General features: G+C 42.8%; 1 protein-coding gene across 3 annotated transcripts in view; it reads right to left on the minus strand.

Moving 5' to 3' along the window:
* Nucleotides 1-25,114, minus strand: part of fam19a5 (family with sequence similarity 19 member A5, C-C motif chemokine like) — a 139,388-nt gene that overhangs the window by 87,550 nt on the left and 26,724 nt on the right. Inside the window, exon 1 of one of the 3 annotated variants that reach the window (XM_022749444.1) lies at nucleotides 4,320-4,464. The exons of the other annotated variants lie outside the window; for them this stretch is intronic. Within the exon in view, the coding sequence (XP_022605165.1) occupies nucleotides 4,320-4,410 (91 nt within the window). The 5' untranslated portion in view covers nucleotides 4,411-4,464. Of the gene's footprint in view, nucleotides 1-4,319; nucleotides 4,465-25,114 lie in introns of those variants that run through there. 3 annotated transcript variants of the gene reach the window in all.

Genomic DNA, 25,114 nt, shown 5'->3' on the forward strand with positions numbered 1-25,114 from the left:
AATAGCAGGACAGAAAACCTCTGCAATAAGGAAAAATAGCAAAACAAAATAATGTCACATAAAGAGGAGAACACTTAGAGCTGACATCATGAAAAACAGTTCTGTAGCAGTCCTTCAATATCTTACATAACCGTCCGCTGTTTAACATCTCTGGTGCATTAAGCCGGCAATCATCCTACAAATCTGCAGATGTAAAGCTGGTATCTTCCCTGTGTAAAGGGGGCGGTGCATCTACTGGTCACTGGCATGCACATCTTGAAAGCTGCTATCGAGGGCATGTCGCTTTCGAGACATTGTAGAGTGCAGTGGCCTTTTTCTTGCAGTGGCCCGGGCTTAGAGTCGAGGGCTTTGTAAAGGTGACCTGATTAGGCATTGTTCCTCAAGGACCTCTTAAAGGAAAAGTGCACCTGATGACCTCGTCTGTGAATGGCACGTAGCAGCGTGTCTCCATACACGAAGCTTGCATCGCTGGCCATAAACAAGCTGTTCTGTCAAAGTATACAACCTATGACTACCACTAGTGTTAATTTGTTCCGTTTTTCCATCTGTCTTTCTTGAGGAAAACAAGCAACAGTGAGAAACAGAAGCATGTGCACATGGGAGATGCCTCTTTCTCTCTCTCTCTCTCTCCAAAAACTCATGTCTGAAGACGTAACAGGGCTTCCCTTTCTCCACGGGCAACGTACGTGCAGGACACCGAGCGTTTGCCACCGCTTGACCCAAATCTGCCTGAGGCTGCTCCGAGCAGAGCTGCCGTGCCACAAACTGCCATTCTAATCCATATTTTCTTTCAAGAGGATCCCTAGGTCTGCATGTCTGTCTGTGGTCAATGAAACCTGATCTTGGTCGCCCTATGTCAGGCGCAGTGTATGAATACACACATCTCTGTCACCTCGGGCCATTATGGCTCGCCCTGTGGTTTCACCTGAGGATCAATAACTGCGGTCGTCAGGCGGACCGGTGGTAGAGGACGTCGAGAGGCCACTGGGGGTCGGTACTCCGGTTTTGGCTTCTCACCGTCAAACACACATTTTCTTTGAAGTGTGAAATAGGAATGGTGTCTACTAGCAAAACAGGTACAGGTAGTAACACCACGTCCAAGAGCGCTTGTTTACTTGAAATGTACTTCAGATCAGATTCTATCTTCTGTCTCTTCAGGCCTGTTTTCTCATATGCTTGTGAAAACAACAGATGCCAAAGCACTGTGATTTTGATATCCATTGATAATAGCCCAGATCATTCCATTTTAGATAAGGATTACTACTTTCGCCTTTCGTCATTCACGATTATCCAATTTATCTCTTCTGCAGCTGTGGGCCTTTCCTCATAACTTTTTTTTTTTTCATCTCCTCACAAATAATGTTCTCATATTTCAATATTTTAACAGTAAATCTCTCGAATCCCCCCCCCACCCGATGCTAATTTTCATGTAACTCCACAACTTTATTGCTGTATTAAGAAAGAACTACAGGCCATTGAGGTTTTAAAGGAGCTGTTCTTCGTAGCTTTAATTGTAACCCACAGGGTGCCTCAATTTCATGCTACAAATGATTTTATAACATTGAGTAACGTGGTTATCTCTTCATTATTTTAACCTAGATTGCCCTGGGTTCACCAGTGGATTCCCGTTCCCTGAAAAAAAAAAACTGCTCCATGAACCTGTCAGGCTCTCTATTGCCATGTGACAAATATCTCGGCCAATGAAGAGCAAAATGGGATTTGCTCCATTGCCTGAATTATTGAAGTGGACAGTGTGAGAAATTTATGGCGCAGAAATCATCCAGCCAACCTGCAAGCCATCACCAGCACCAGAGTCTGCCACAGCCTGGCCCACACACTACCACCACCACCACCACCACCACCACCCCAACCCTCGATCTCCCTCCGCATCCTCATTTTTCTCAATGCACAAGATCCCGTGTCACATTATGCAAGGGAGCTGACGCAATGAGGTGTACAACTCCCAAAAATACACTCGCTGGCATGTTGGGCTCTCTTAACAGGCTGGCAGAGGGGTGACAGTCGCTTTCTTTGTGAGCATCCCACTCGTGGATCTCTGGCTATAGCTGCTAGCATTCCCACCTTCCCCGGGATGATCACAAGTCCGGAAATGTGCCCGCCGACACGCTGCATGCACCCAACGTGAACGTAAAGAGAGAAGGGGTGATGAGTCTGTGACATGATGTGATTCACATTGTGTTGCACAACCCTGATGTTTGCATGAAGGAATATGTGAGAAAAGGTTTTTTTTTTTTTTTTTTTTAAAAAGGGGGTGTGTTCTGTTTTTAGGCTCCTTGTGCATGCCTGTCATTACCCCACCCCCAAAAACATTGTCACTAATGCAGTCCTTTGGATTCGTTTCATCAGTTGGTGTTATTAGCCCCTACAGCTGGCTTTGACCTTGGCCATTCTCGTAGCCTGAAGTGAGCATATTCTCAGCCCCTCCTTTGTGTGCCACCCTCCCTCCAGCTCTCTTTAGTAGATTTCAAAAGGAACCTTACAAACTGTTAACTGCATCTTCTTGCCACCGAGCGACCAGCAGGTCCCCCGCCCCGCCCCCCAGCACCCCACCCCGAAAGTTAAAAGCTATTTGGTGTCAAGTTTTTTTTATTTTTTTTTTGAAAGCAAAGAAAATGCAGGCTTAGGGGGAAAAACTCAGGACCTCGGTGTAAAAGCACAACATGATACAGACAAACAACGCTGCGGTGAAGGTCAAAAATATTGCCTTGCCAGTCAACAAGCTCGACAGTGCTGACGGCCTGAATCTAATGAGAGTCCCTCGCATTAACACAGCCATGAGCAGCACTTTTTTGCGTACTGTTAGTTGGCCACACAATCCTCTTTTTGACCTCTGTGGAAAAAAAGGCTAGCATGCCACAGTAAATTAAAAATCCAAAGGAAGGCTTCAGGACATGTGCCAGTACAAAATCCTGAACTCCCCTTTGTCCCCCATTTTGGCTGACAGACAAGTTTTTTTTGTGTGTGTTTTTTTTTCCCTTTCCTTTCCACTCCACACCCCCACCCCCACCCCCACCCTCACCCCCTCCCACCCCTCTCCTCCCCATCCTTTTCAGTATGGCTGGACATTCTTCTACCCCACAGTAGTCATGGACTCACCACGGTGAGGAGAGAGTGTTTGCCACTGCTTGACCTGAATATTTGCCCAGGGCCGGAGGCAGGGAGGGGATGGCAGGCCATTCCAAGCCACGCTTCTCAAAAAAAAAAAACGCCACAAAGGAAACCCATGACTATTCCTAAGTGCCAAACAGACTCTGCTCGCCCCAGGGCATACACGCATAAAGGGAATATTAAGTGCTGTTTTTTTTTGTGCTAGGTTCATACAGAACAGTAATCCCCTGGGTTGCACCATTTGACTTTCATAAGGAGTTTGAGCAGTAAGTGTACTCAACCTCTGCGTGAAGATCTCCCCGCAGACAGGTGTGATTTGTATTTATTATGTTCCACTGTAGGTGGAATTAATGACGAGGAATAATCTGCCTCACTGACACATCAGCTCACTTCTGACGGATCTGGTGTCTGATGATTGCCACACTCATTAAACCACATGTCATTCATTCAGCTGAATGTCAGCAAATGAAACTCAATTAATTACCCCCCCCATCAAAAAAAGAAAAAAATCTGGACGATTTGCCACAGTGCAGCCACATCCACAGGCTGAGAACCTGCATTCAGCATGACAGTGATGACAGGCACATTGTGGACAGTGTATTAGAGCAGTGAGCCTCGCTGGGAGGTGTGTGAATGGTGATCGGGATTGAAATGAATCCATAAAAGGGGCCAGAAAACGCAACAGAAGGTAAATGGAACGACATTAGAACCGCTTGACCTCAATGTTACCCTAAAGCTAGACTCTAGTGCCATCTATTGAAAACGTTTACACCAAATCAGTATTCTATGCAAACAGTGAGCTGATTATCACAGTGCCGCTGTTTTCCCTCGAACAGCTTCAACTTATATCTTCGATTATACATAACTGATCAATCGATTATACTCGGTTGGATGAGTTGTTGGCGAGGAATACTGCGTGTTAGGGGAAATCAAAGCAGAGCAAGACGATCTGTGCTTCATGCAAATGACTGTGCTTTTTGCCTTGGTATGGAGTGGATTTTTATTCAAGTGCTACCCAAAAAAAAAAAAAAATGAAAGTCCACATTTGACTGCGATTGCGCCGAAGCCACGGACAACACTCCGCATTGGGTTTACTGTAGCGGAAAACTTCATTAAACTACAGGAAACGTGGTGGCGCATTAAGACAGCATGGAAGTGAGAGGTGAATCGGTGGAGTTCTGAGTGATTACCTTCTTTGAGCAGGCGGGAGTGAATAAGGAGAATGAGAAAGCAGCAGATCGCCGCTCCGGTCAGTGCCCACGCAACTCTGAGCAGCTGCATCCTGGCGTAGGAGGGTTTGTGGCGGACCGAGACAGCCGTGCAGCCGGAGAGAGAGACACTCCACCTCAGCTCACAGACACGCACTGGCTCATATTCTGTTGGCCATGTAATTCAGCATTCGTCCCCTTCATGCTAAAAAAAAAAAAAAAAAAAAAAAAATCCTCACTTGATAGTCCGGTTCAGGTGTGATGAAGAGGTGCAGGGATCCGTAAAAACAAGGGAAAATATGCGCGCTTGCTTCGCCGCCGGTGCGTCAGAGTGGCTCCAAACACAGGGGCGATTAACCCCCAATCACAGACTGAGGGGCTGACATCTTTCCTCGCACCACTTCTCGCTCTCTTTTTTTTTTTCTTGTTCAAGAGTCTCTCGTCGGCTTCACCAGAGTGTCGCTCACGACAGGCTCGGCAGAGCGGGCTGCGCCCCTCGGTGTGACTCCGTCTTCGAGTGCGCACGGCGGTCCACGGCGATGCGGTGCGCAGATGATGATCACCTCTCCCCGCTGCATGTTACGCACATCTCTCCCATTGCTGGAGAGGCAGAGGCAAACAACTGCCAGCCAAGTCGCCTTGCAGCTCTCGTTTTCCCTCTCCCTCTCTCTCCCACTGTCGCCCTCTCACTCTCTCTCTCTCTCTCTCTCCCTGTACTTCTGTGTATTGCTCCGTCGTTCCGTCACTTTCCCTCTCTCTCTGTCGCCGTCCCCCCCCCAACTCTCTCTCCACTTCTCCCTGCTCTCCCTCCCTCTCTCTCCTTCCCTCCTGATTCACTCCAATGCAACTCTTGCCATTTACGCACGAGCACAGCCAGTTTCATAAACTATGCATCTCCTGGATGATCCCTGTTCTTCTTCATCTGCGCGTCGCACCTCTTGGAAACATGTTTTTTTTTCTTCCCAAACCAGAAGCTCTGTGGCTGTGACAGACTCCCCTGACTTTGAAGGCAAATAAAACGTCACACTGAGCAAAGACCAGGCTGCGCAGGTTCTTTCTATCTACTTTGTCCTCCCATCAGATAATCTATAAAGATCAAACAGTTGCAGGCACTGAATGTCTGCACATCTCTGTCTCTCTATCCCTGCGTGTGTGTGTGTGTGTGTGTGTGTGTGTGTGTGTGTGTGTGTGTGTGTGTGTGTGTTGCTCATACGAAATCGACTTTACCCCCCCTTCTGCTTAGCTCCAGGTTACGTCACAACTCCCCCAAATAATCTCCTCCAGCTACAAAGCATGAGGTAGTGCAGCTCTAATAGGATGTTTCCACTGATAAATAAAAGTGAGCAAACCCTGGGCTGCATGTGGTCATCATATAGCACACCGAATTAAGCCAAACATAGAAAGAGTATTTTATCTTCCATTGTAACACCGAGATGATGTTTTACAGACTTTTCTTGGCCTCCGAATTTTTTATTTTTAAAGTGCTGATTTTTTGGTGGATTTCCTGTAATGAGGAGATTCTGCACATTAGCCAAGCCTTCCAGTTATTGAGACAAGCAAAAGGCTTCGGATAGCCTTGCCTGAGGCTCGTTTTCCAAGAATATATCAACATCCCCTGAAAGATATTACACATGTAGCCTAAAATTTCATCATATTACAAACATAAAGAACTGATGCCGTTGCAAATTCTTAAATAGCCTCCTCTCCTCTGTGCACAGTGTGATGTGTAAAAAAAAAAAAAAAAACACAAAAAAAACACAAAAAAATAAAAAAAATCATGTCAGGATCCTGTGAATGAAAGCAATCCGGCTGGAGGAGGACCAATACTCAATAGCAAAACAATAGCTTGTGTAATCCCCCCCTTCCCTCTCTCTCTCCTCGCCCCCCCACCCCTCCTGCCTTCTGAGTGCCAACACAGCCATTGTTCTCTGTTTTATGTACATTTGCATCCTGTTTAACTCTCACACGACTCGGGGATGCCTGACGCGGGGATTACTGGCACAGTGTGTCCATCAGTCATTTGGAAGCTACTGGTCAGTTTGCACACAATCGCCATCATAAGGCCGCTGGAGCGATCACAGCATCCGAGAGCACAGCATTTCCTCCTTGGGGTGGGGGGGTGGGGGGTGCTTGTGAGTTTTAGCCCAGCGTCTGTGTATTTATAATTGAATCAGAATGACATGGTTGGACGAGTGACGGTGCCACTCAAACCAGAAAACTGTCATTGCAGTGTCAATAAGGTTGGCCCCTGCAGCTACTAGCACTAATTAGCTGATAACAGTCTCTGCTGGCTTGCATGCATGCCAGACTGTGTGTGTTTGTGTGTGTGCTTGTGTGCATACTTTGAATGTCTATGGCTTTGTTTGCACGCCACTTTGTGTGTGTGTATGTTTAGCTCAAGTTTGCGTGCGTGTGTGTGTGTGTGTGTGTTAGACAGGCCCCTTATTTTTCCTGTCCTGACACCTCCCTGCCTCCTCTCCAACACTGTGATCCATCCATCTACTGCACGGAAAGCAATTAACAGTGACTTGACCTCTACAAGGATTTGAGGTGGGAAGACTGTATGTGTGCTTGTGACTGTGTGGGTGTGTGTGCTTGTCTAACATTATCATCTGCTGTGCCTATACCACTCTATACTCTCCCAGAAGAGCGGCAAACTAAATATAACTTTGTGCATACACAGCCTAATTAAGAAACACTGAGACAGAATGATACGGTTTGATTTGTTGTGGGAACCAGTTACACTTATTCACGAGGTTGCCATCTTTATGCGCCTGGTTCTCACATCTCGCCTGATGCACTTGAACCTGTAAAATAGTCCCAAAGCACCCAAACCATATGTATAGTGTTATTTTGACACCAATTTAAGCAATTTGTGTAACTGTGAGGAATTATTTAGAACATTAAAAGCATGCAAGCTTTGTTGCTTCTACACCTACCAGTAATTAGGCTTTTCTGTTAAGTTATTTATAAAGTAGGAAGGTGTGAATCGAAACTGGCTCCGTTCTTAAGCCAGCTGTAGCAAACAGCCGAGCCGGGAGCTTCACTCTGGAAGAATAACCCGTTAGTGCGCTGATATAAAACTTGTCTGTGGACAGAAAACAGGGTGAACGTTGCTGGAGTTCTTCCCCTTTACACATATCTATGATATCTATGCTTTTTCAGGTCAGGTGTCACCGTGAGCAAAAAATATAGCCACAAAACAGGCGAGTATGGATTATTATAGTAGGGCATAAAGCAGCATGAAGGGAATTATAAACTGTCCCATTATTTACTTTAATTAGGCAATTTAAAGCGGCTGTAATCGATATTTTTGTAATATTATTGTGAAATGTGAAAGAGGTTGTTTGTATGAATCTACGGAGAATTATCACCGGACTCTGCACTTTAAGCTGAGGGGGGGAAAAAAATCAGATATTGCACGTCTCGCCCTGAACCCTCCTGTTTTGTTATGTATGTTATACATGTGTTTTCCCCCATAGTGATGTTACTTATGGTTTCAGTCAGTTGCCCGCCAGACAGAAACAAACTCTGTGTTAGATCTGTTCCAAAATCTCCAATAACAGAAATCCAAATAGACTTCTGTGTGATTCTGCTGCATTTAAAGCACTGTCAACGCCGGAGAGCAGGAGAGCAGGAGAACTGACTGAAGCAGCTGTTTTTCCGCAGCAGTCTTACGAAACGTCATTAATTGATTTTGATACCATTAGGAAAAGTTTTAAGGTGCTAAAACGATGTTAATCTTTGTTTTCAACAGCTTAATCTTATGCTAACTGTATACTTATATGACATGCTGAAATATAAATATCAGTGCCTTAGTGTTTCCTTTTTTATCACAGAGTACACAGGGGCTCATTTTTGTTGCCTTGGGGACCAACTATTGTGTCTAGACACCATTATAAATCCCTGTTAGATGTCTGCTTGCATTTTTCCTAACCCCTCTTTTATATTACAAGAGGATAGCAAAAATATTTTGATATAAGTTTTGGAGCACTGTGGAATTCTTTTCTTTTTCTATTTTTTTTTGTAAATTATTAAACCATTTCCTTCCCCTCTATCCTCACACCACCCACCTACACTGCTGCCATGTCTCCTCTCTCACTTTCTCCTCCTCTATACTGCCACCCACTCACCGCTATGCTTTTTCTTGCCAGAAGCCAGGAGAGGCGTTACTTGCTTTGTCCTCTGTGCAGGTCACTGGCTGTGTGCCAGACAGAGCCCATGCCAATAAAAGCCATGAGTAATGGGCTAAAACTTCTACATTCGCTGTGTTTCCCATTATTTCCCATGGTCAATAAATCTGAAGGAGGGCTTAATCAGAGGGAAAAGCTGGAACATACGGCCTATGTCCAACAGGGTGTCCAACACAAAGATTCTTACAGTTTAATCAGAGATAAAAGTTGAGGTGGCAGCCACCAGAATGGCTCTCCTTGTGACCCACTCTGTCTTCTCACAGGTGAGGCCATTATTGTTTGGACAGTTTGAACACTCTGCTACTGTCAAAACAATGGCTTCTTCTGGGCCTCTGAGACGAGGTCGACTCTGAATGAAGTCCTTTTACGAACCTAATAGACAGATAATTGAATAAACGGTTCAAAATCCATGAATTACCCAGTGAAGAAGCCGAGTTTCACTGCACGACTGGATAGACCTATACACCTGTCAGAGCTTTATACAACAGTCCAACCAGATCTGGAAGAGTCATCAACATTCTTATCCACATCCTTTTTGTTTTTTTTACAATCTAACATATATCTTTAAGGACATACCTCGTAGAAAATGAATCTTTTTTTCCCCACAGTAGTGTTACAAACATGTAGCGGTGCTGATCTGAATCAGTTCTTGATGCTAGTCATATTTTAGTTATGGTGGCGACTCATTTTTTAATGTAGTTAAACCAGTACGCAGGATTTTCATGTGGACTTCTTTAGCTTTATTAGACCTACCGTTTTGGCCACTAAACAAGCTGTGAATGCAACATTGACAGATTATCATCTATGCTAGCATACAGCTGCCTATCCAGCAGTCCAAGCAACGTTAGCATTCACTTGACAAATGCAAGTGTAACATTCACTCTCTTTTAGCTCTATTTTTGGTATTCACCAGTTCCCGAAGGAAATACAGTATCTGGGCCTTTTAATGCTAAAAGCTATGTTAGCTTGATGCTAGGTAGCGATAGTTCTTTGAAGGTTCATCACTATGAGCGATCCCCTTGACATAACACTTATTTCATTTGATCTATTGTCATTATACAGAATATGGATTGTAGCTCCCTATAGTCCAAGTTTTTCATAATAGAAAAGTCAAGCTATTGCTGCAACACAAAGTATGCTAGCTGGGTATTGCCAGGGTAACCATAACAAAGATAGTCTTTTTAATCAGATATCTTTGGGGGTGGTGGTTTCATGGCTACACAGTATGGCCTTCTCACAACTGTGGACATGTGTTCCCAACTTTGTGAGTAATTTGTGATAGACTATCTGAACCAATCAAGGCTGAAACTTTAGGCTTGTGTTTCCTGTTGGTGATAGGGAGCAGAATTTAAGAGACAAAAGCAGAAATGGAAAAAAAAAAATCAAACAAAAGAAGGGCAAATTGCATAAGTTTAATACAGCTGTTAAAGGATGGTTCATTCCTGTGGCTGAGATGGATTGTTCTGACAGAAATCCACTTTTCTGTTCTCCCTCACATCATCCCATCCTTAGCACTATCTGCACAAAGCCACCATACTTAGAGACACCACGGATCAATCTTAGTCAGGAGAGGCCTTTTGCTGCAACTCTGCTCAGTATCAAACACAACTTCCCCACAGACGCAAAGATCACCTGCGAGAAATGATCCATCACAGCAAACACAAGGCACCAATTTGGCTTCTTGGCAAACTTTCTGTTTAATCATAACTTCCCTGCGCTCAAGTTGAGTGTTTTCATATCCGTGCAGGCACTGTGCTCCTCTTTGCTTACTGTCAATCACCTGACGCCCACAGGAAAGAAACAAAGTATCTGTCAGCAAATAATCCATCAAAAACACATCACATTAGACGTCTGTCACATTCACGTCTTTGTATTTAGGAAACATTTGTTAGGTTGGGACATCAGTGCATTTTCCGCCGCATAAAGTTTTGTGTGTTTTTAGTGACTATGTCTGATTTCACACATTATGTAATGCAAAGCAACTGGAAGGAATCTAAAGATAGAAATATACGAGCTATAAAGAACATACCAGTGTCATTTATAGCCCATTTATTTCTATGAAGGGCTTATTATTAGCCTAAAAGAAAAGACAAATTACTTTTATTACTTTTAATTCTGTTCTGTGCTATTTTTGGGGAACATGAGGTCTTACTGTACCAAATGTAAAAAATGTGTCAAAAGTTCATCGAGCATGAACATTTTTGGAGGTTTCTGTCAAGGTCTTCAGCCGAGTTCCCATTCCTGTTAACGAATGAGTGACGGGTCAGAGACGCACGGCATTCAGCTGCATATTTGTGGGTTTTTACATGTGTTGCATCTCCAAGAATTTCATCTCATTGGGAGCTTTTACAAAGACACTATGTCCTGTGTCTATGTGAAAGATTAAGGGGGAATGATGTGATTTGATGTGTGAGTTGTTTTTTGTCTGTGATTGGATGTGTGACCAACATAGAAATTATTTTTTACTTAAACAAATGTTGATACATCCTGCTCTTTTTAATTGGAGGCAGTGTCACTCACACTGTCTTAAGCCACAAAGCTATTGTGTCACTCATTATGAACTGTATGCACATTTAATCAAGTCTTATTATAGGAAATGCAATATACTGAGCTGACAAACACCACTGATAGACCCATCCTCTGGAGGCTTCCACTAAGCTTCTTACATTTCCTGTAGTCGGAGCAAAGCAAACAAGCACAAACATGCACGCACGCGGGAGCTTCCTCTCCGCTCCGTCACCATGTTCCCGACTTTCATTCATCCATCATCCCTCGGCAATGAAGCTCTCACCTGGCCTGATTCCATAAGTTACCAACTAAGTGCTACACTACCAGGCAAAGTGATTGGTGTCATGCGTCTTATTGAGTTTTTCATTAATTATTAATTTCCTTTTCATCAGCTTTCACCAGGCGAGTGTCACGTAAAGTATGGAAACAACTGCTTTGTTTGAAGATGAGGTTTCCTGATGTTGCAGAAGACAAAGCTAATAATAACCAAGATGACTGACATGCACTGTAAAAATGTCAGCTTACATTCTGAGGCAAAGATGAGAGTTACATAGTTACACAGAATTATGAATTATGAGACGCAATTAAAGCCAACAATCCAAGCTAGTCCCTGGCTTCAACACAGGGTTTTCAGAGTCTGACACTTCGCCTCATTCTGCTTCACAAATAAGCAAACTTTATATAGATGAAACTAAAGCACTTAATCATATAAAATGAGGACAAAAATGAATAACTAATAAAGAAATCATGTCTTGCTGTGCAGTGTCCTCTTACTGCACATTTATCCTAAATCTCGATGGACGGAAGACAAACAAAAGCAGCAGCGCTGACAATTAAATATTTAACAAGAAAGTCTTGACGACAGCAAAATGCAACTTTATCTACCAAGTGCTGCCTTTGTCTCCTGGGAGAGTTGTTGGTAATGATACCCAGAGGACAAATGTGCTAAAGTGACAAAGGAACAGACCACAAGACAAATGGGGAAAAAAAACAACTTAAATCTGTCAAAGAACATGTGACAGGCAGAGAACATGAATTATTGAGCCTTTTTGCTCTCGACTTAATCTGTGCTTTTACCAGGGATTTGTAAAGATTTTTCTTTTTTAATATGGTGAATAAAGATCATAAACACTGCCTTCAAGACTGCAATCTTTGCAAAACAAGTTTGTTAAATTGGAGGGAGTATGGAAAGTTGCATCTGCTCCTTCCCATGAATCCATTTCATATATTACAGCCTGAACTGGATGGAAAATCAGATGTCTAAAATGTATTATTACCAACTTTAAATCATTTACTTTCTAACCAGAGTTTGGAATGCCATTTTCCATGGCAGAAATATGCTTAAAGAAATTGGCTATATTTAAATAGTGGTACGGCACAGTTGTGAACAGTCAAGCTGAGCAGCCATAATATAAAAAGCAGGAGCTGATGGACCTCTGAGGAACTACTCATCAGATGCAACTGTCACTCTCACTGCAGTGTCAAAAATGACATCATCACGTCTCTCGGCGACACACCTAGCAACCGTCTACTTTCTTCTACACCAATAACATTTTAGACACGTCACCTGATCTCATCACTAGAAGGAAAGGTGGAGCAGTGCAGGAGAGAATAAAAAAAAAAAGAAAAGAAGACAAAAGTTCCTTATCACAAACACAGCTAAATGCTGAAAAGTAAGTGACATGTTCACAAGTATGGGGCCCAGGTCCATCAAAAACACCAGCTAAACTTACATTATTGTAGCTTGAACATCTGTCTTGACTCTGTATCTCATTCTCTGTTAAAAAAGTTGAGGCTAGACTTGTACATTTGTATGTGTTAGGCTTATCCCATTATACTTGTTGGTCAGTCGCACATTTTAATCTGGATAACTCTCCTCCCAGATGAACATACTGGCCAAGTCTGGTACCCACGTTACACCAAAATTGGCAGTGTGCTGGTTTGCATGAACAGGGTGGCCTGGGATGGATTCCCAGCCTGAATTATTGTTTCAGCCCACCCCTGGTACAGCTTGTATTAATGATGCCTTAAATATCAATGAAATTATAGTGTTTTTCCAATTAGCGTCAAAGCCAAAATGCAACACAAACATTGTTATTAACTATTTTGCTCTTGTTTTCCATTTAAAGATGAGTTTGTTGCCAAAAAACTGCCATCACTGATAAACTGCCTCGATTATAGAGTCCAGAAGAAGCATCTCACATCAGTGTCAACGCAGACGTTTCTCCGGGGCTGACTTCAGCTCACTTTCAACACAAGCCATTCTGGAAGAGAGCTGACTTCATCATTTAAATATTGATCAACTTTTGTAATGAGGATGTCATATTCAATCTGTTAAGAAGTAATTAAAAAATCAATATCCTATCAACATTAAATGAACCACAGTTTCTGTTTTATTCAGGATCGACTGAGACAGCTGTAATTGACTCGAGTCTCAATTTTCATCGCAATCTTCTGTGTATGGAACATCCTGACGGCTGTTAAATGTGGTCGAAATCTCATACTGGCACATTTAGGTACAGATCACTGAGCCTGACAGAGAAGTGGTAGGAAGAGATACAAAGAAAAAAAAGCTTTGAAGAAGAATGTTTGGCCTTTTGTAGCTACTGTGCGAGCTCTCAGCATGGAGCAGGAGAGCTCATCAGATAGCAAACAGGTGAACATAGCAGGAGTTTTGTGCATATGTACATGCAGGCGGGAATATATAGGCTGCGTGTATGGAAATGAGGAATGAATGGAGGCAGAGAGAAAAGAGGCAAAGAAGCGAGACACCGATCCAGGCGATAACATGTCTCTTTGCCCCAATGAAAGCAATAAAAATAGGTCAGGACACAACACAGTCATGTAATGTTGAACTCAGTGCTCACCCTGTGCAAACACTCGACAGGCTTGTGTCTGCTGCTGCTGTGAAGAAGCCCTAATGTGCAGGTGCAGTGACTTCCTGGAGTCTGTGCTGCTTCCCTGACTACTGCTCTTGCTGTATTAATTTGCTAATGAGCTTTAGAGGTGACAGTAGGCAGTTTTTTGTTACATTTGAACAGAGCAAGGCTAGCTCTTTCTCCCTGTTCACGGTCTTTGTGATAATCTGAGCTAACTGCTAACTAGCTCTGGCTTCATATTTAGCGTACAGGCATGAGAGTGGTGTGAATCTTCTTGTCTAACAGTAGGGAACACACTGCATGCGTTGCGTTGCTGAACTGCTGCTCGCGCATGTGTATGTGCTACTGCGTGTCTGCTGTGTCACTGCTACTGGCAGCTCCATCTTTCTACATAGAGTTTGCCTTGGATAATGGCCACTAGTGGGCTATTCAAATGTTGTATTTCTTTCATTATAAATTGATTTTTGATTCATTTTTGTTAGAAAATGTCACTAAAATGCCACTGTCTCCACATGCAGCTGCTTAAATAAAATATTAATATTTTTTCATGGCGGTGTCATATTCAGATTCAGCGTGAACATTAAAACTGAAGTAAAAGTGTCAATTTTATGTAATGTTGTAGGTATGATAGCACTATGACTATCAATAGATATTTTCCCTGTCTACTCTTGCCGGGGACTGCGTGTATCACATGTGAGAAATAGGCGAGACCCCTTATCTCTATCATGCGACACAGCTGCGAGGCGTGGGACGCACATGTCATGGAGGCCGCGTGTCCGCTCCAACCTGTTAATATGGCACTGGAATGAAAACCAAGACATTCTGCGACCACAACACCACGTGTTCCTGGCCTAACCCTTGGCTAAAATGTATGACTGCTCCTTTAAAAGGCCAATTCATAATGTCTATTGCCTCCTTGCTTTGAACGCCTCCCTCCTGATTCTTCTTGCATACTCATGCATTGATTAAAATTTCACATTTTTAATAGCAATATGTAATAACAGCATATGCGCTTTAGCATATTAATCCACTTATTCTGCTTTATAATGAAAGGCGAAATCAGAACTTTAAACAAATATGTGAGACATGTTGTATTTTTTATGCCTTGTGAGTCACTTACTGCACACTTTGTATATATTTTAATGTAGCCTTTAAGCCCATTCTGAATAAATGCTGCAAGGTGGGCTCTGTGTGGTGTACCTGCTACAGGATGAAAAGCAATACAGCAGAAATTGAAAAGAAGCAATAGCATTAAGGCAGTGGAGGCTGTGGTCTCCATGGCCAAAACAAAATTCGATTGTGAAAATCGAGTAGATGATGATAATATTTGGTAGCAGCATTGTCTGGCACAAGGTAAAAAAAAAAAAAAAGAGCAGTCGCCTCTCTAGATTGCTGTAACCTTGACTCACCCTGTCATTTCTGCATTCATCAGGGAGAGAAAAAAGGAAAGGCAATTGAAAAGAAATGTGATTATTAGATGAGAGGATGTAGAGAGTGAGGAAAAAAAAGGAGAGGAGGCAGAATGGAGCATGAGAGCCATGGGGGGGTGGGGGGGGTGGGGGGCGGGGGTCAGACATGGAAAAACTAATTTTTGTCTTTCAGGGCGTAAGGAAGGGAGCGAGGAGAGCGTACGGAGTGACATGGAGGGCGAAATGATTCACAATTTTGCAGCAACGCTTCAGCAGAGAGAGTCAGACAGTAACACAGTCTGTCTGTCACCACAGGCTGCTGATGGACACACATTATTGGATCCATATACCGCCTCTTTGCTCAGCTGCAGTTCTTCACTGTAGACACGTGGCCTTCAGTTAAGCAGTCAGAGCGATTGCTCAGGGAGAGAGGCAGAGTGAGCTCAATATTAAATGGTGACAAGAAAACTAAGACGCTTGTGTGAGTGTGTTTATTTTTATACGCTCACTGTTATGCATGTTGGACACAGTTTCCTGATGGTTTAATATCAGAACTGTGACACTTGAAAATGAGCCTCTTCAGTGCAAGAATTTTATAGCTAACAAATTCATTTTGAAGCCTAATTGAACAAACAGTGTTATTTTATTTCCTTTTTTTGTGTTTAAGCCCATTTAATACAAACACTCACTCTCTACTCACTTACAAATGACCATAGGATTTTCATTCATGTCCACATGGTTCAGTTCAATTACACACAAAAACAGATGTGTCACAGTGAAGGTTAAAAATATGTCCAAAAATCTTGCAAAACTGCATGCATAGGAAATATGTAAACATGTAAACTACACATGACTTAATGTAAATGTAATGTAATGTAAGTTAATGTAAGGTCCTTTACTAAATAGTGATACTAATATTTTGAATAATTCATTGACAAGTCAATTTTAATAAAATCCACCTGTTTCTTTTAAACAAATTTGCATATATTTGCGTATGTAAATATAAACGCTTATAGCAGAAGAACTGTAAGGCCAAAATACATTTATGAGACCTCATTTGAAAGGTAAACATCTAGTGGCTGAAAATGTCCTTGTTTTGCATGGGACCTGAAACCCAACCTAAACTACATCAGCTCATACATGTTATTTGATTTTTTTTTTTTTTGTCCTCGTCTGCCAAGGAGACTGTGACAACATGTGGTGAGTAGAGGCAACAGCAAGAGAGAGAGAAATGGTTCAAGACTGGGGGAGTACTGGAAAACCTATTTCAGATTCATTTCAGTAATACCAGCACAAGTAATCAAACCATGCGATAGTCAGTGTACCTGAAGCTGGCAAAAATATTTCAGTAAAGCAAGCCAACGTAATCTCATTTCCTTCTCTAATAACCCATCGCAGAATATTCTTATTACGGAAGAAACTATTGCCCCCATCAGAACCTCATGGCTACATGATACAATGTTTTTTTTTGGGGGGGGGGGGGTTTGGAGTTGGATAAAGATCAGATTCTCCATATGCGGCTCAGCAGACAGTTTTGGCAGCCTCAGATCACTTGTGTTAAGAATCTGACTACCTTTTCACCAGGATGACCAGGGTGAGATGATTAATACAATGTAGTGGCTGATACGAAAACGAAAATCTTTGCATCGCAATGACTCATACATGTATATATTAATATCTCCTATCTTTTCTTTTTTTTTTTCTTTTTTATCTATGTCATTCTTTATTGTTGTTGTTGTTAGCTGTTTTGTGTTTTTGTTATTTTGTTGTTATGGGCGATACTGTGAGCTCAATTTGGCAACCTTGGATTAAGAGCTCAAACGGTTAAGTAGGGGAGGGGTGACATTACCGGAGCACTTCATGTGACTGTACTATTTTTTGTCGATTCCTAAAAATGACAATAAAACCATGTTTACCAAAAAAAAAAAGAAAAAGAAAGAACAAAAGGAATGACAGTGAGGAAGTGGAGACAGAAGTATACAAAGACAAAGCACTACCAGAGAAAGTGAGAGCATATGAGGACAAACAAAGTAAAGATGGAGCACCATCCTCTGGCCTCTGCAGGGCTCCAACTCCCTCTGAGAGCACTAGAAAGACAAGGGATCAACCCTGATTCCAGCCAGGCTTTGTCTCTTTACACCGTGAAAATATGGCCTGGAATCCCATTATCGCCGCCTATAGAGATGTGAGGGCTTCATCTCTTATTCCACAGCACATGGGGGTATGGCACCACCTGCACCGTATACTGAAGCCCCAGCCTTAAAAAAAAAAAAAAAAAAAAAAAAAAAAAAATGCTCTCACCCATTCTCAGAGGCTCGAGAGTCTCTTTATTTGAAGGGCAAATAGAACAAGAGCGGGAGAATGGATGTCATTCATTTGGAGCAGCAGCCGGAGCCACAATCTTCTGCAACTTTGGCATACCAATGAAAACCTTAAACTCCATTTTCTCGGGAGTAATGTGCAAGTGTTGAAATGGGATCACACACATGCATGTTCATTCACATGCACTTTATGTCACCCTCACACACACGCACACACACACACACACACACACAGATCACTGGCAGAATTGAGTCGGTGACAAGAGCTAGATTTGATTTTATCCCCTCTCTGCCTTCTCGGCTCTCCTTAGGGCCGTCACACAAACAATCTCCCAGCAGCAAAAGTAGATATGAGATTAGTTTTGCAGGGTGTTGGCAAGTGCCACATGTTTGCTCGGCCCGGCCTGTCTCCCCTGCAACCTGTATCTCTCTCTCTCTCTCTCTTCCTCTCCGTGTGTGTGTGTGTGTGTGTGTGTGTGTGTGTGTGTGTGTGTGTGTGTGTGTGTGTGTGTGTGTGTGTGTGAGGAAAAAAAAAAAAGATCATATGTGAGAATTTATAGATTGTGTGCTCCTGCCCAGATGTACAGGCACACAAGGTTGCATCCTGCACGAGTCAAAGGCAGCCTCTAACATATTCATCATCACATCTCTCCTACACATACACACACACACACAAACACATCGCCTCAATCCCCGATAATCATCTCCCTTTGTAGCCGCCAAGGGCACAAATGTCTGTTCTTGCTTTCACTGCAGGTGCTGATCCATGAAGCAGTCAAGGTGGAGTCAAAACGGACTCAAATGTTTCCTTGGAAGTGGCAAACGCGCGCACAAACGCGTGCACACACACACACACACACACACACACTTTCTCTCTCTGTGCAGGAAGGCGCAGGTTTTACATGAACCGCAGGAGTGATGACAGCAACATACTGTTAGTGTGACTAGAATCTGCAGGCTGAAAAAGAAAAAATAGGTTTGTTAATTGATTGTATGAAAGAGGTAAACAGACTGAAGGAGAGAGAGAGAGAGAGAGAGAGAGAGAGAGAGGCTGATTAATTGAAAGTGAGAGGGCCGAACTGATTAAGAAGAGAGAGGGAGAGGGAGAGAAGAAAGAGAGTTCGTGGCATAAAAGCTTCCTCGAGAGGAACGCTATCAAGCAAGGCTCTGACTCTGATCACTCATGTGTTTGCATCTAAAGTAGGCCCAAAATGCTTGGAGGGCAATGCCGATGTTTCACAGCAGCACTGAGCATTTACATATTTATCCACCGACAATTTTCTGCCCACAAATGCACGTTCCTCTTGCTCTTTTTTTTTTTTTTTTTTTTTTTTACCCTACCACGTTTGCTTTATTTATTGATTGATTCAAGCACAGTAAGCGTATAAAAAAAAAAAATGCATAAAAATGAGCTGAGGCCTGAGTTTTCTCTATCGGAAGTGCATTTGCATTCCAACTAGCCCCCCCCCCCCTACCACCACCCTTTCCATCCCACTGTACCGTGCAAATAACTCCTCCCTATGTCTCAGCAAATCCTGCACACACACACACACACACACACACACAGAAACACTATGAAATGCTCAGAGCTAAAAAAAAAGAAAAAAAAAGAAAGAAAATCCAATATTCACTTAAACACTTTCTAAACACACATACACCTCAACATTCCCAACACATACATCTTTCACACATATTTCTGGGCAGTGTTGGGAGAAGGAGGTGGAAAAGGAGGAGGAGGAGGCTCCATCTGTGCAGGGAAGTTGGGTTCCTGGCAGCCTCTTTGGGCCGCTCAGCCATCCATCCGCTCCCACCCATCCCTTCCCGCTTCAGCCCGACCAATGTGTCCCCCATCTTCTCCCACCCACCCCCTTTCTCTCTCTCTCTCTCTCCCCCAAGACCACAACCGTTTCCATCCATCCTGCCTCCTTTCATGTGAGGAGCGGAAGTGTGCCTGGCGTCCACTGCTGTTGTTTGATACAGTGGCCGCATGATGCCCGACTGCCTGCTTGGCTAACACACACACACACACACACACACACACACGGGCAGCTTGTACTGGCTTCAGTTGCTACCACCTATTGAGCGGGAAGCTCTTTAGTGAGGAGGAAAACACTGGCTGCTTTAAGGGTCTCATGTCAAACATAGACAGACTGGTTAGGATCAGTTCAGAGCCAGTCTATGCTGCTGCATCTACACACTGATGGTAAACACAGTGTTGTCTCCGTTTCTTAAACAGAGATGAAAAAACTAATAAACGTGTATTTCTTTGCGTACTCTGCATTTAACAATCCTCCTTACTTTTTCAGGATTAGAAGTCTATTATCTGAAATATGAAACTTCATCTTAAATTCGAGCCTCTGCTGTGAGACATATGCTAAATGAATTTGTCTGTAATTTAACATACCATCACTGTGGTTGTGTTGTAGTCTATTCACTTCAAAACATTTATATTTTACGCAGTAAACCACTTTGCATCCAGGTTTTTTTTTTTTTACTTTTCAAAATCATCTCACGGTAATAATGTCAACATAAAGTGGATGTGTATTTCATTTAGACACCTTCAAGCACTCAGCTAGGGTTGGGAAATACAATGGTATTGATTAAATATTGACAAAGTTGGTGGCCAAACAGTTCAGGCGGAACTCTAACCTTCGGTGCAGGTCACACCTCTTTCTCTCTCCTCGTGTTTCCTGTCCGTCTCGACAGTGTTGACCGTCAAATAAAGTGGGAAAAAGTAAATTAAATAATATTGAAAAAGTAAAGTCATTTTTAGTGGCATAAATTTGACCTGAAACTAGAGTCTGTGGTGTAAAACTCTCCTGCTGTTTACTTCCAACCATCCGTCCCAACTGTGGAGGCCATAATAAGTAAAAGAAAAAGTATCTATATCTGTCACAACTTCAGTGAGATGCACGTATTTCTTGAAGCAAACACCTTCAGAGTTTCTTTGGACGGCCATTGAAGAGCAGTAACCGGCTGACTGTTATTTATAATTCATGCCACAAGCCTGCCTTAAAGCCTGTCAAGCTATTTCTCTCAGGGACGGACCAGGGTCCATAATCAAAGTAACTAACCTGTGATTTACTGAGCCCCGGGGTAAACATCTGCTGCCTGTCATCTGGGCTGCTTACAAGACACGACTATTTACACGCGTTTAACGGTGGAGGGGCTTTAAAAAAAAGAGGGGATGAGCGTGGGGTGGGGGGTGGGGGGTGCAAGGATTTGTGAGTTCTCAGCAGTTCTTGCTACAACCCTGTCACACACCTTTCTGTGCTGGAGCAGGAGTAAGAGGAAGAGAGAGAGAAGGAGAGATGTGAGTTTCGCCGCCTGGTCCTGATTCATCTTTGGGTTTATTACCCCCCCCCCCAACCCAACCCAACCTAACCCAACCCACCCCTCCCTGTTCCCTCGTTCGCATCATGCCTTTCAATCACCTGACAAGGCAAGGGGAAGAGAGAGAATAGAGGCAGGCTGTCGAGTGCCAGGAGAAGAGAGAGAGAGAGTAGAAACAAACAGAAGAAGGGGGTGTGGGAGTGAAATAAAAGTGTGAGGTTGAGGAGCCAGAAAAATCCAGAAAAAAAAAGGAAATAAAAAAACAAAATGAAACTGCTCCTACAATATGTGTGTGTGTGTGTGTGTTTGTGTGTGTGTGTGACACTATTCAAACACAACAACTGCTAAGGGGCTGATTGAAAATTGTTAAGAGATGGAGGGTCAGAAAAGTGAGAGGGTACTGTAAATTTCATTTTTGCTAAAGGGTAAGTCTTTCTCTCGCCACCTATTTATATTTGATTTACTCCCCTTGTGAGAGGTATTATATAAACGAGACTGCATAGGACTCCTACATCAGAAAGACGGTCTTTGTGAGGACCAGAGATTACACGTGTATTTGGCCAAAGGTAAAGGACAACAATCATGTGTCTGTATCAGAGCTTATTACTCAGCCTTAATAGAACCAATATCACTTTTTTTGTTTCCCAGTACTGCACTGCGCTCCTAGCTGCCCGGTATTATATACTTATTCCTCCCGTCCTGTAAAGTGTTGTTTCTCCATTGTTCTGCATGGCCTTGTTTTCTTCCTACATTTAAGTACCAGCAGGAACCAGTGAGTATTTTTAATACTGCCCGTTTCATACTGTATGAATAAATTACACTGTAAATTGTAGGCTGCATTATAAATTGTCACCCAACACTTATTTGTGATTGAATGTTATCTCTAGCAAAGAGTGCATCATTTTTATCTTCTCTTGCCAACAGTTGCTCCTTTATTCTGCGTCATAACAGAAAACAGAGCTGCAATAACAGTCCAGTGAGTTGTGACATATGCATTGATATTAAATCTGAAATAAGAGTTTTTTTTCCCACCACTTGGAGGCAGCTGTGAACACAATACTGACATATTTCAAACTTAAATTGGCTTAAAGTCCCCCACTTATACTATTGCTTCATGTCTGCTGGACGTGTACGTTGTTGTCTTTCTGGCCACCTGATGAACGTTAGCCCAACGTTCACTCTGCTGTTACCGCTTGTTTTTGGTCTCTACCACCTCCCGAGGGAAGAACCGGGCTCTAATGCTCCACCGGCTCGTTGCCAAGTTTGTCTGCGCGTGCCACAGTCACTATTACGAGCCTTAAACAGCGGCCCGCTGCAATTGCAAAACAATGCAGATGAGAGCGACGAGAGTGAACCAGAGCAGTAAAGCTGAAAGTTGGAAAACCAAAACAGAGAGCCGAAAGATGCTGAAAAGCTATATGAAGAATTTTAATTGTACTTTTTTATTTATTTTTTTTTTACCTCATTATAGTTATGCATTTCAGCAGAATGAAGTGAAACGTGACGTACACAGTTGCCAGTTTGGGCTAATGATGAGCGCAGTGAAAAAAACAAAAAACAAAAACATGACGGTTTTGTGAATCTTATGAAAAATAATCTCTTCTCTTAATATTTTACATTTTTAAATTTTGGTATACAATCCTAATTTTTGGCAGTCAAGTGGTGAGTTAAAAGAAAATATTATAAACGGTGGGGAATGCTTTGTTATCCAACCCCCACCCCCTCCCCGGGCAAATCATTTTTGTACAGTCCCTAACAAAGGACACTCCTTTCATACAGTATTTGCCTTTCTAATCCTATTCTCACACTTCTTTTCATCTTTTTTTTTCTTTCTCCACTTCTCTCTGCTGATGCCTCCCACCCCACCCACCCACCCACCCACCACCACCTCTACTACAGACCCTGCGTTCCCTTCATACTCCCCCCTGTGTCCCCTCACTCACTGAGCTAATAGTGACAGATAGAATGAAGGAGGGCTGCCATGAGGTAATCGATAATAGGCAACTCCTGCAATATTACCATCACTACCGCCAAGCCCCTGGCTGATGGAGCACAGCACAGCCAACAGGAGGAGGAGTGGTGGCTGTGAGGAGAGGAGGGGGTGGGTGGGTGTGGGTTTGGGGGGCAATTTTTGATGAAGTTCCTTTCAAAGCTCAGCACTAAGTTGAAAGCTTTTGATAGTCTCTCTCTCTCTTCATTGATTCTCTCTTGATTTCTGGCCTCTCTCTACCCCCCCCCCTTCCCCTTTATCTTTCCGTTTAACTCTCTTGCACTTTTCAATTGTATTCCCCACCAAGCTCTGTCTTTATTTATGTCCCTGTCTTCCCCCTCGCTCTTAATCTTTTCAACCATTCGAAGGTGTAATCAATCTCAGTGTCTACCATTGATGTGTACAACAAACACCTATCAGTTTGTGGGCAGATGAGTAATGCAACACATTTAGATGAAGTGTGTAGTCTAATAACGCAACCAAAGCCCCAGCAGCATGACATAATCCACACCGCCATGGGCAAAGTGACTCGCACATTTAGATAGATTAAAGCTAATCAATTAGTACACACAATCTTCAAAATATAAATTAAATTAATCCCAATAAAATGAGCTCAAATCATTAGCTTTCTCCCCTCCAGGCAAAATCCAATAATTATAATTGTCAATTTGCAAATTCAGAGGCCCAAGAAGTATTTAAATGTTGGAAAAAATGTGGGAAAACACTTGACGGAGAGAGCTAATTAATTAAACTGTTTCAACAACTTGTTTGCCACAGTATAGTTGAGAGGGTTGTTTGTATGAGGTGCTTGAATCCGAGCTTAGACCAGCCGGTGGATGCGTGAGGGGTGAACCTCCACATGCGACCTTTCCTCCCAACAATTTTCTTCATACGGCACAAAATGGGTTTTTCACAACTGCATTTCAAATGGAATGCACTGTGTTTTTTTTTGTTTTGTTTTGTTTTTCTTTTTACTCCAGGAAGTGTAAACTGAACACAGGTCTTAGGGAGGAGGGTCAGAGTGGCTGGTTGGACAAAGTGCTGACTCCTGGACCCTGCTACTAAAACACTGTGAATAAGGTCTGATAAAAAATTTTTTAAAAATGGTAGCTTTGGTTAAATATTGAAAAGTCAACACATCTCATCTCAGCTGTGTTAACTTTTCCAACATTTGACCTTAAACTTGCTATAAATGTTTTTTTTTTCTTTATTTATTTATTTTTGTCTGGTTGCCTGTTGCAGTGGTTAGAACTGTCGCCTCACAGTGAGAAGGTTCTGGGTTTGAACCCCCGGGGGGGCAGTCCAAAGACATGCACATTAGGTTGACTGGCAATACTAAAGCACCCATAGGCGTGAATGTGAGCGTGAATGGTTCTTTGTCTCTATATGTCAGCGCTGTGATAGACTGATACCCCGCCTTCGCCCAATGTCTGCTGGGATTGGCTCCAGCCACCCCGCGACCCTATAAGGATAAGCGGTATAGCTAATGGGTGGATGGATATTTGCCTATTTACACATCCAGCAGCTATCAAGCAATAATATCAGTCATTTGGAGACATCATTTTGGCCATCAAAGCCCAACATTCACTCTACTTTTACCTCCGTTTTTGGTCCCTACCAACCCCGACAGAAAAATCAGGCTCTAATACTCTACTAGCTAGTGGCAAATTTCCTCTGCGTGCCGTTTCGTGCTGCACAGGTAGCTCACTGTCAGTTTTACCAGCCGGAAAAACCAGCTGCCTGCTGCAGCAAAGCTGATGAGAGTGAAGCAAAACAGGAAAGCTGCAAGTCGGAAATCCAAAACAGTGAGCCGCAAGACGCTAAAGTGATATACGAAGAATTTTAGAGGGTGTTTCGTCAGAATGATCAAATGACTTTCCATTTGATGATTCTCAATACGTTCATCACCCCTTCCACATCAAAGATAAGATAGTTATTTATTAGTCCAACAGTGGGGAAATTCATACTGCTGTATAAAATAAAATGCACATATTTGTGCATAATATATAAAATAAAATAGCAGCAAAAACTCATAATAATAAGATAAAGCTGTTTTTTTCTGTGTTCTTGCTCTCATCCTCCTCCCTCTGTCAATCAACCTCATCCTTCTTCTCTTGGCCCATCCATGATGCATGCTGGGACCC

This window comes from Seriola dumerili, unplaced genomic scaffold (assembly GCF_002260705.1).
Source record: "Seriola dumerili isolate Sdu_G_001 unplaced genomic scaffold, Sdu_1.0 BDQW01000138.1, whole genome shotgun sequence".
Taxonomy (NCBI): domain Eukaryota; kingdom Metazoa; phylum Chordata; class Actinopteri; order Carangiformes; family Carangidae; genus Seriola; species Seriola dumerili.